At 39.4% G+C, this 11,373-nt stretch overlaps 2 protein-coding genes across 2 annotated transcripts; one reads left to right on the top strand and one right to left on the bottom strand.

The window, feature by feature from the left end:
• The first annotated feature begins 24 nt into the window (after positions 1 to 24).
• On the top strand, positions 25 to 2,618 carry LOC145440244 (centriolar satellite-associated tubulin polyglutamylase complex regulator 1-like). The gene has a single exon (XM_080317820.1). The coding sequence runs from the start codon at positions 1,293 to 1,295 to the stop codon at positions 2,073 to 2,075; it is 783 nt and encodes a 260-aa protein (XP_080173946.1). The 5' UTR covers positions 25 to 1,292; the 3' UTR covers positions 2,076 to 2,618.
• A 2,086-nt stretch (positions 2,619 to 4,704) lies between these two features.
• On the bottom strand, positions 4,705 to 5,064 carry LOC145440128 (gamma-aminobutyric acid receptor-associated protein-like 2). The gene has a single exon (XM_080317715.1). It carries the CDS (start codon positions 5,062 to 5,064, stop codon positions 4,705 to 4,707), a length of 360 nt encoding a protein of 119 aa, XP_080173841.1.
• Between the last annotated feature and the right edge of the window lie 6,309 nt (positions 5,065 to 11,373).

The raw sequence follows: 11,373 nt of genomic DNA, 5'->3' as shown, positions 1-11,373 counted from the left end.
TATTCTATCAGCTATGGAACATAATTATATAGTAAATTCATAGTTGCTATTGGGTCAACGCCGAAAAGCCTGAATTACCTCGTCTGGTTAAGAGCTGATCATTGGTGGGGGTACCATGATGACCAATATCATTTTATTTTGCCAAGTAAGCTCTGTTTGAGGGTGTTGGGGCACATTTTGTGGAGGTCAGCAACAAACCAAAATGCAAACTGCAGCTGCTTCTCGTTTATTTTTGTGAGATGGGCAGAAACATCCTGAAGCATTGCGTTGGATCTGGATAAAATAGATATTGTAAATGGTTTGCAATCTAGAGTCACGGTGTAACCATAGCCTTTTGTAAAGGCTATGGTGTAACTATTGTCGCTATAGTGTAACTTTGCTGTTACATGATTGCTGATTTATCCAAAATTAACGGCTCAACGACGTTGTTAAGCGCGAACGCACGCTGTCAATAAAGAGCAAACGGCGTTTCGGCGTCCGGCCGGTGGGTATAGCTCGAAGCTTAGTTCTTCTGTACGATGACTGGTCGCAAGAGAATTATGGCGGTTGTTTATGAATTGTTATTTTCTGTTTCATTTAGTGACATTCCTATTTATTTCCTACCATTTTGCTAACAGCTAAAGTATGGTAACTCTTTTTAGGCTCTCTCTACTTTCTTTAGATACTATAACCAAGCATAGCAATTTACAACGTTCGTTAAATTGCTAGGCTATAAGACTTATAATTATTTCGAAAGTGTGTAAGCTAATATACTGGTGCTGTTAGGATTTTGATAAAGTATGGGAACAACATGGCAGTATTTTTAATTTAGGTTTATAGCAAGGCGATTATAATTTGTGATCTGATGTGTCAATAAAAACTGTGTCCTGTCACCGACTCACTGTCATTGCAATCTTCAATCCATAAATAGAGAGTAAGAGCACATTTTTCGAGCATCAATTACAATTCATAGCAATGATATACAATATGAATAAAAAAATAATCTTAAACACGGTACTGATTGACTCGATATAACAAAGTCTTAGTAACAGTTTATCTAACTTTCAAACGTAAATATATACATATGCAATATAATGAGTCTCCATGATGATAAGCAAATAAGTTGTGTTCCAGTCATAACAAGGTCAGTAAGTGTGAGTATAAGGATGTTCAATTTCATTACTGAAAGAGCTTTGTCTGTTGTTTTTTTTGGTGAAAATCATGTTTCATCGCTCGAAGGACTAGCTGCTCTTCTTTTAAACCAATAATTTTAATGCATGCGTATCTCTCCTAGTTTTTATTAATTCATTAAGATGTCCCGACATCTGGAACCTATAAGTGACTACTTAGAGAGACATCATATACTGCAGTACATGGAAGACGCAATAAATCAATTGCTTGAACATAAGGAAGAAACACCCAAGTTGGTACCAGCAAGATTCTTGTCTGACTACTTCCGTAGTGTACATGAAGGAAAAAACGTCTTGTTCCGCGAATTTGAGTATGTGTCCAGCTCACCAAGAAATAGGAAAGCATTGGTCTCGCTTTTCTGGAGGTGTTTTAATAAACTTACCGGACACAGAGAGTTATTGAGTGTGAAAGAGTATCACTCTTTGCTGTGCTTGCTGTGCTATGACTTTCCGTTGGACATCGTACAGAATACGGCTCACATTGTTCTAATGGAGGATTCTTTGGATTGCCTGATGTCGTTCGTCGATTTTGTTTACGCTTTTCAAATCCAGTTTTTTTACGAAGAATATTTGAGTGTTTGCCGGGAGGTGTATGACCATCTAGCCAATGACTCGTCAATTGTAGTGCCAACAAGCAACACATGGCAACAGAAAAAGAAGAATTCACCTCAAAGCTCCAACGAAGGTGTTTCAAGTCAAGCGCTTTTCGAAGCGATTGAAAAGCTGACAATTAAACTTCCCAAAGGTTGCTCCCGGCCATCGCCTGAGATCATACGTAATGAACTATCAAAATCCCTTAAAATTACTTACTATGGACTTCTTATGAGTTTGAGTAGGAATGAATTAATAAATTCCGGAATTGGTGTTTTACCCGATAGGGTGAATGCTCACAATAATGATGAATAATATTATCTCCGATGCCTTATAATTGGGACAGCTGATTTGATTATGTGCAGTGTTCGCACCCCTGTAATAATACATATTGTATATTTTGAATGCGGAGTTCAGCCTTTACAATGTTTATCCAACAATGCTTCCACTTCTAAATTCACTTTACTTGTAAATTCAAGGTTATCAAGTTCTTCAGTAAAATCTCTTTGCCAAAGTTAACTCATTTGATGGAGAAATTATAGTGCACTAGGTGATGTTTTTTTTAATTTTGAGAACACATACAAGCTCTGTCCGTTCACCATTTGCATATGTTCCACAATTGTTATGTACTGTCACCTGGAGAAAAATTATAGCACGGTTTGACTATTATTGTCATCAATTCTATGTGGCTAAAAGGCATTTTGTACACATTTAAAAAATATATATATTTACTCAACTTTTCTTCGGATTCAAATAGTGTCACTTGCTACTTCCAAAATGTCGGGTGTAGGTGAAAACCCGTGAACTGTTCCAGCTGCGGGCAATAGTCAGTGATATGATAGGGCTTCATGATAACTCCTATCCGGTTGCCCGACATATGAGCATGCGACACAATGGAAAACGACAGTTCAGCATGGAACACATCAGCATGCGTCACTTCAGCATGTAACTGTATAACCCAAAAACTTACCCGAAACATAGCCTAACCTAACCTAACCTAGCCTAACCTAACCTAAACCCTAACCCTAACCCTAACACAACCATAAAACTAACCTAACCTACCCCTAACCCGTAATTTAACCCACATGCTCGTGTGTCGCATGCCAAATTGTCGCATGCCGAAGTGTCGCATGCTGTAATGTCGCATGCTCATATGTCCACGGACCCTCCTATCCTACATGGCCCATCCTCGTGTTGGTCTGTTGGTTGTTATACCCGGGTCAAATCGTTACGTTGTAACTTGATGTATGAATTGGGTGTTGACTAGGGCTGGGCATAATGATTCGAGTACTCGAATCTGAATCGAGTAGTAATTTTAATGATTCGAGTCGAGTAGTAAAATACGATTTTTTCGAGTACTGAAATTATACGCTCCTCGCCGCTGAAAGTTGATTTATCAACAAAAACTATAGCGTCGTTCCTAATTTTCAGTGAGGAAGCCTTGAAACCTTGACTGGTCGTACCGTAGCATACAATACATAGTACAAAGCTACAAAAGTTACTGGGAATAACACATTTCTGAAGTCATGATCATTCCACAACATTGCCACCCAGTGAAATGAAATCAGTGGGGTCCAAAATAACCTAGCTATCTTTAATATGATGGATAATGGACATTACATTCTTTGTGGTGGCATAAAAGGTACAAATTTGTACTTTGAAATACTGTATTCGGTTATGACGTCATAATAAGTGATACTCGATTACTCGACTCGAAGCAGAATACGTGATTCAGAATCGAATCACCCGGGTACTCGATTTTGCCCAGCCCTAGTGTTGACATTGGTATGCAGTGTGGCAAAAGACGACTTTTGTGGTGCTTCCACCACTATCATAGTGGCAGAGCACCTGATAAGGATACCTATAATACCTATTATATAGTGCCAAACCAGATCTAATACTTGAAACGCGCATTTGAAGATGTTATCCTCCATCCAGTATGACTGATGTAAAGATATATAGATACGACTGTGCAACTGGAAATTCCTATGCAGACAGCAGTTCCTAGCACCTATTATTTTCCCATAATCTTGCAGATGCTTTGCAAACACACAAGCAATTTGCCAGGAATAACTGTAGGTGACTGTCACAGCAGCACAAGTCCATGCCAATTTAATGTTGCAAAAACTCGTCACTGCAGTAACATGTAGGCCTATATTTTGGACGCAACTTTGAAGTTCATCAAATGCTCAAGAGCCATGCAGCAGCCAAGTGACGCATTGGAGAGAGTAATTTGAGCCGGTGTCTCATTGAATTTTCAAACTATTGCATAGTAACAAATCCTTGACTACTAAATTTTCTCAAGCATGTTTCTGCCTGATTCCCACTGCATGCACAATGCACACTCGACAGATGTTCGATGTACCAAGTATATTAGACTATTTTCAAGATCACATATATTATTCATACTCGTATACCAACAAATACGTTCACCTTAGATATAAATTCTATGCATGACAGTCATGAGCAAGATGGCTTAACAAATCTCTGACATACAGTTGTCAGAAATTTTGAGCCATGTGTATAGTTAACCATACCAGTGTTATTCTTATCACTTAATGAATCAGTCCATCCAAACGTTTTGTGAGCTATACATGCTGTATGATATCGGTGTATGAGTAACACACTCTGACTAGCAGCTGCAGAGGATGCTCAGCATGAATCATGTGCACGAGAGACATAGCAAAAGAGTAAAGCAACACAGTAGTATCAAACAGATAAAATGATCAACACAAGAATATTTTCAAACGCCAATAAGTAGCATATTTCCAATTTAGTACACAAAAGTGACAGAAGAATGATCTGATAAAACCCACCTATGTTAAGGCGGCATTCTTGAAAATACACATTCGTAGTGACCTGCAAAATCCATATCCACTCAGTAATATGACATCAAAAAGACACAATCACATAAAAAACGAATTTAAAAGTGCGAATTGAATCACTAATCACATTCACCGAAGGTGTTCTCGCCACTGTAAGCTACATACAAAAATCCATCTTCGTCTTTGTGTTCATCGTACAACGTACCCATCGTTAAGCTTGAGTTCGGAACCATCTTATTCACAAACAGGAATATCGCTTTTTCGGGCGCCAGTTGAATACGCTTTCGAATAATCCACATGAATTGTCCGACCGTTATTTCGTTAGGCACAAGATACTTCCGCTTATCAATTGTCTCGATTGCCGAGCCTTCAGCTTTCTCCACTATAATAGGCACCCGATTGGGATACTTAGCTCGTATCTTAGAAGATTCATTTTTTCTGTGGTCTAAATTGTGATCAACTTTGAATTGCCACTTCATCTTCACAGGCACAGGCTTATCTTACGCTAGATGCGAAAACTTGCAGTAAAATGTAACGCTACCAGGACGTAAACAAAGAGCGAATGACTCGGTTTGTTATTTTTCTATAGATCCCGTGACTGGGAAGGGCAAACAGCCATCAATGAACCGTTCTACATCATTGATCACGTCTGTGAAACGAGATATTCAGTATCTTATTAAAATTTCATCATCTCAAAACACTGCGATACAATGAAATGTCTATATGAAATATATAGATTAATATTGTGATATTCGTCAGATCATATATTTTCATCCGCTCAAGAAACATACAATGTACGTACAATGTCCGATGCACTGGACACAACGCGATGTAATGAACAGATAGGAGGATGCCAAAACGACTACTCGCGGTTCAAGTTTCAAGTTTAATCATATAATTTCACATTTCAAAACACCACAAGACTGTGACACAATGAAAGATTGGACGGTGCCGCAACGACTTGGAGTAGTCTTTGAGATCAGACACCCACCTGATGTGTTGTTGCGTCCCGCGACCTCGTTTCAGATTTCGGAAAATATATATAATTATAGTATTTCTAAATGCTTGAAATATTATATTTGACACATCTTGATCGTTTTCGCAAAAATTCATTCGCTCGCTTTCAATATCACCATTCTTCGCTATAAAATGGCTTGACTTAGCGTGCTCACAAAATACGACAGGCAGATCAAACTATAGATTAAGGTAAACCGGTTTGCCTTAGTTATCTTTAATCAGACTGAATCCACCCCGCCCTTACACTAGCAGTTAGAAAGTCATGATAAACAAAATGCCGAGGTTATCAACCGGGGGTCCACGAAGCACTTATTTCAGGGGGTCCGCAAAACCTCTAAATTTGCCAAATGGTTGATAACCTAATTTTTATTTTATTTTTTAGATCAGGGAAATTACGAGGCATTTTCGCTTCATTACTGCTAAAACCTTATGACTCACATCGACAGAATGTCCTTCTCAGATGAAATATCCTACTGTGCAAAATCATTTTTATTGTCAACTTGCCAATAGCCTACTGATATAAAAACATATTACTGTTTAGAGATGTTTTGGTTGGGGTTTGTGGATAAGTTGGAATAATAATGTCAATCAGCGTGACTTCAAAATGTTTGCGAAAATCCATTTTCCTGTGATATACATATCCACTATTCCAGAACAACAATAGTACGATGTTATTTTCAAGAAAAGTCACTTCTTGCTGTTTATCACTAGCCTACAGTTAATATTTGCACAAGACGGTTAATTGAGCTATATTTGAACTAAAACTTGTTGATGGTCCGCGGGGATCCGTGACGGTCCAAAACGGTCCGCGGGGATCCGTGACGGTCCAAAACGGTCCGCGAAGACAAAACGGTTGAGAATCACTGATATGATGGATTTGGCTTACGTTCGCGACTGACAGAGCATCTACAAGCGGTCTTGACACCAGCAAATCAACGACCTATCAGCATCCAGTCGCAGCAAAGCGCTGCCAGATGTCGGGTGCGGGGCTTACTACAGAATATACATCATGCTATAATCGATATATATTTGCTTGAGTTGTATTAAGTTAAAGCAGTAGCCTAATTCTTTTGAACAATGTGCATCCCGCGTGTTAGACAACAACGCGGTACATTTCTATAGTGCCTTTACACTTTTGATAGTAGCTAATCAGTAGCCCGGTACCAAATATTAGGTGTCGACATTGAAATCGTGCGGCCCGCGGCATCTATCAAGTTAGGAAAGTGGCCCGCGACCCATTTTGAGTTGACGACCCCTGTTTTATATTATCTTCTTTTACTTTCATTCAGTGTGCATGCCTCCTCTTTACATCGCCTAGGCCCAGGTGGGTGTCTGATCTCAAGAACTACTCCAAGTCATTTCGACACCTCCCAATGTTTCCATTGTATTGTAGTTTTGTGGTGTTTTGCCTTTTTCTTTATTATGACTCCATATTTGCCTACTTACAGCACGGCCCACTTCTAGGATTTTTAAGACACCGCTTTCGCGGACAACATGGCGAGGAGGAGCCCAGAAAAACCTATAACACTAGAGTAGGAATCCTGGAATCTCAATGCTGTAATCAATTAGTAGTGGTTGTGTCGCTATACAGTATACAGGAATGGTCTGCTGTGACTTCACCTCGAGGGAATTTAATCTAGCCTATATGCAACCACTGTTGTGCTTCCATGCAAAATGTGTACCCCGCAGTTTCAAAATACGTGATTCAAAATCTGATTCCATTTACAACGACATGGCTGTGTGAGACTATCGAATCTCGAATGTCACATTCGATAGTGAGATTATAACTAGATTTTGCGCCAAGCCGGCTCGAAGTTGAAGATTACATTAGTTTATAGTTAAGTACAATTACGCCGCAATTTCAAGGAATCATGGACAGCAGCGAGCACGCATGCACCAATTTCATTAGTGTGACATAAGAAAGGATTAGTTTGGGTCGCAAGATTTTTGCTATCTGATTTTTTAATATGAGTCGCCCTAAAAACGTGTTGGGAACCACTGGTCTAGCTAGATTAGGGTTACCATATTTTTGTGGGCCGAATTCTGGACACTCTTTAGCGCCCACTAGCGAGTAATGAAAGGAACATAATATCTGTCAATATGACGTCACACTATTAAAGCTTTGCCTATCGACTGTATACAGGAGTGGAGCATAGGCCATAAATTGACCTATCTATAATGTGAGCGCTGGTGATTGCTGTACTGCATTCTCACTTGGTATGCAACAGATTTCTTCACGAGCCGGATGAATACGTTTGGCGGGCGTCGTGTGTTTGTAAGCCTTGCTACGTTGGTGCATTCATGTGGCTGTGTGTTGTAAGCAGGACCAAAACAACATTATCAGCCCCTTCTTCATCCCCAAAACACTGATCTTGGGCCCACCATAGGGTAATCGATGCAACTTCTGGGGCAGAGGGGGGCTTAACTAGACGCATCCGGTTTCCATATGCATCTGGTTGTTAAATTTTTTGAATTAATTCTGTCAATAATATTGGTTTTTCCATATATTACTATAAAATTTCGATCCCCCTAGTGTTCGGAGTAAGCGGTAAAGCTGCATGGTGGACGATGATGACTTCGAAAGTGCAGGAAGCGTAATTGTACATCGTTTCGTCAGGTACATATGAAACGGATAAGATTATGTATGAGCCGAAATGACGGTCCACACCAGTAAGTTGCACATTCGGTGATTTCCGATCTTCTATCGTCGCGACATCATTTCCAATTTAAAATGGAGACTAGCTCAAAATCTGGTAAGCTCATTACTAAAACGTTCAGCTTCTTTGCCCAGACTTACTCACGACCTATTTTGAAAGCTGATTACTTTCAATACCTTCGGTATCCCCATAACTAAGGCAAACGAACACCAGGCTTAGAACTCCTGTCCTTGACTAAAGCATCAAAACGGCCTTTAGTCTAACTCTAAGTATATATACTGTCCTCTTATAATTGCGAATACTATTAGACTTAGTACAGTAAATAATAGTTATTATTTATTTATTTTTTATTGCATTTTCGTGAGGGTGGTTGAACTCACATCAAATTCAAAATTTGTGACGTTAAATCACGCGCTGCTTAAAAACAGTATTGTTTATGTTGACTTACGAAATTTTTACTTAACCAACTTCAAGCCTTCAAAATTCCGGACGTTAAGTCATATTTTAGAATTTCCTCCCGGACGCTGTTTTAACAGTAAAATTCCGGACATGTCCGGGAAATTCTGGACGTATGGCAACCCTAAGCAAGATTCTGTATCGCCACCTCATTTTGATAGCGTGTCTTGTCTCGTTCTTAGCCTCATCATCATTTTATAAAAATTGTTATCAAAATCAATACACCACAAGATTGCGATATAATGAAAAGATAGTAGGGTGCCGAGTCCCGAAACGACTTTTAATTAGACACCCACCCAGAGGTGGTCAGTAACGAAGTACTTCTACTTTTTCGAAGTAGTTTTCCTCTACTTCTGGTACTTACTCACGTAGATCTGATTTTCTCCACTTCTACTTTTACTTCATAATATTTTGTGATCTACTTACTTACTTTTCGCTATTTTCAGTTTGTCAAGTAGAAGTAGTTTCATCCCCCAATACGAAAGATAGTATGAGGAATTTCGGGGCTGTTTTCACGGAGTACCAACATTTAATATTCATAAAAGTCAAGTTAGACCCAGAAATTGTTGCTCTTCGCGCATATAGTAGCGATGGAGTGACAAATAGTATTTCATGAAAGTATCAGTGAATATAATTTAGGTACCGGATTGCTTGGTTCCTCTTACACCACATTGTCGCCCATATCAAATATTTCATCACATTAAATATGGCCCACCATAACGTTTGGAACTAATGTTTCGAAATATATAGCAATTACCCATCATATCGTAATTTAGAAGCTCATCACGTGTCTTGCTAATCTGGAAAATCCAGCTGTTCTGAACTTCACGCCTGTTTTAGCAGATCACTTTTGAAGGTCTATGGACAAAACACAAGAAATGTTATTTCCGCTTTTTAGAAGTGGTATTTGTATTTCACTTTCAATTGCAAGTATCATACTTTGACTTCTAATTACTTTCAGTTCTTTTGTCGTCAGAACATACATGTTGAAGCATAAAAGCAAGTGTAGTAATGCCTCTATTTTCCGAAAATAAAGGTAGCCTACATACCAAATATTACTTTTACGATCCACAATATTTGTTACAAACGTATGCTAATCGCGCAAAGTGTTGAAACCGTATCCGATACAGCTTTTACGTATTGCTCTTCGCCTAAACTTGGGCCTTATAATATGGGGTATGGCGCCATGCCATGATATTATCTAAAAACGGGGTCTTCTTGTAAACAAAAGGTTATTATCGCATTTTCATATCAATACTATAATTTGCATCCCATGATGCTAAACAATGCCTATTCTGTCGAAAATTGATACCTCCTGGAATGCATCAATACGAATCAAGCTCTTTGCACCTGTCGCGTGCAGGCACAATCCTCAGCTTTTGACAGTCCATGCGAACGAATTAAGACTGTTTTCAAAACTACATACTTACTTGAGTAGATTTAAAGTCAGTCAATTCTACTTCTACTTCAAGTAGTTTCAGGTGTCTTACTGAAGAAGTACTTCTACTCGTACTTGAGTAGATTTTTTCGTCGCTACTTCTACTTCTACTTAAGTAGCTTTATTGACTACTTTGACCACCTCTGCACCCACCGTGGCCTACAGCTTGTAAATAAGAGGCATGCACACTGGATTTAAGAAAGGATGGAAGCGACAAAAATGAATACTACGTGTGTCAGTAGGCGAGGTCTATATGTCAGATTGGGGTCCGGTTAATCTTGAGGGCTGATTATCTAAATGGTTGCTAGAACATTAAGATAAGAGGCAACAATGAAAAGTAATACAAGATAAGAGCGAGATACAACACGCCATCAAAATGATGTGGCTGGCGAGGTCGACATATCAAATCAGATCATGTTCCTGTAAAATAGAGCAGTGGTCGGCAACCTGTGGATCCCGACCACATTTGGGTTCGCCATTAATTTTTCTAGGGTCGCCATAACTCACCATATTCAATTTACTGTAGATAAGGCTCTTTTTTCGCAACCTTTGCCCGAGGTTTGGGGAACAGCTTGCTACATCGTGTCACAATTATACTGTTGAGGTACGATTATCAAAACCCGAATAGTTGCGACACGGGGCCTGGGCAACACTTTACCTTTGCGAGATAAAATATGTGTGGTAGGACAGAGCAGAAGCATACACTATGTTAGTTTAGAGTTGAACAAATTTTTTATTATTCGGTGGTGCGAGGTTCATGATTGGAGAGGCAGGTACCCCTAGAATCAGATTCGCAAATATAAAACCTAAAAGGTTAGCTGATTCAGTTGAAGACTTGTTTCACTTCACATTGGCACTCAAGCCACGTAAGAAGGTACTAATCATCCACTATCGAGAAGGTGTGGAAATACGCAGGCCGCCCCAACTTTACAATTCATACTGCACCGTCGGTTCACGAAGACGTCTCAAGTCAATAGCGCAGCAGTGTTTACCGCCAATACACCCAAAGCACCGAAAAGTGTGGTACACGAAAACAGAACCTAACTCGGAATTATATCCCGGTCATAAATCCTACGTGCATGCGTAATTTGGATCAAAATGTTTTACTCGATTTATACCGTGCATGGTGTAAGTCTGGGGTAGGTTCAGGTTTCGTATGTCATGGGTTTATATTCACATCCGTATATCAAGGGTGGCACACGGGTGGGAATACACACTCT

Source organism: Botryllus schlosseri, chromosome 6 (genome assembly GCF_051294905.1).
Source record: "Botryllus schlosseri isolate E-star chromosome 6, Bs_hap1, whole genome shotgun sequence".
Taxonomy (NCBI): Eukaryota; Metazoa; Chordata; class Ascidiacea; order Stolidobranchia; family Styelidae; genus Botryllus; species Botryllus schlosseri.
Note: the sequence above shows the minus strand (reverse complement) of the source record. Positions and strands in the feature narration are given on the sequence as shown.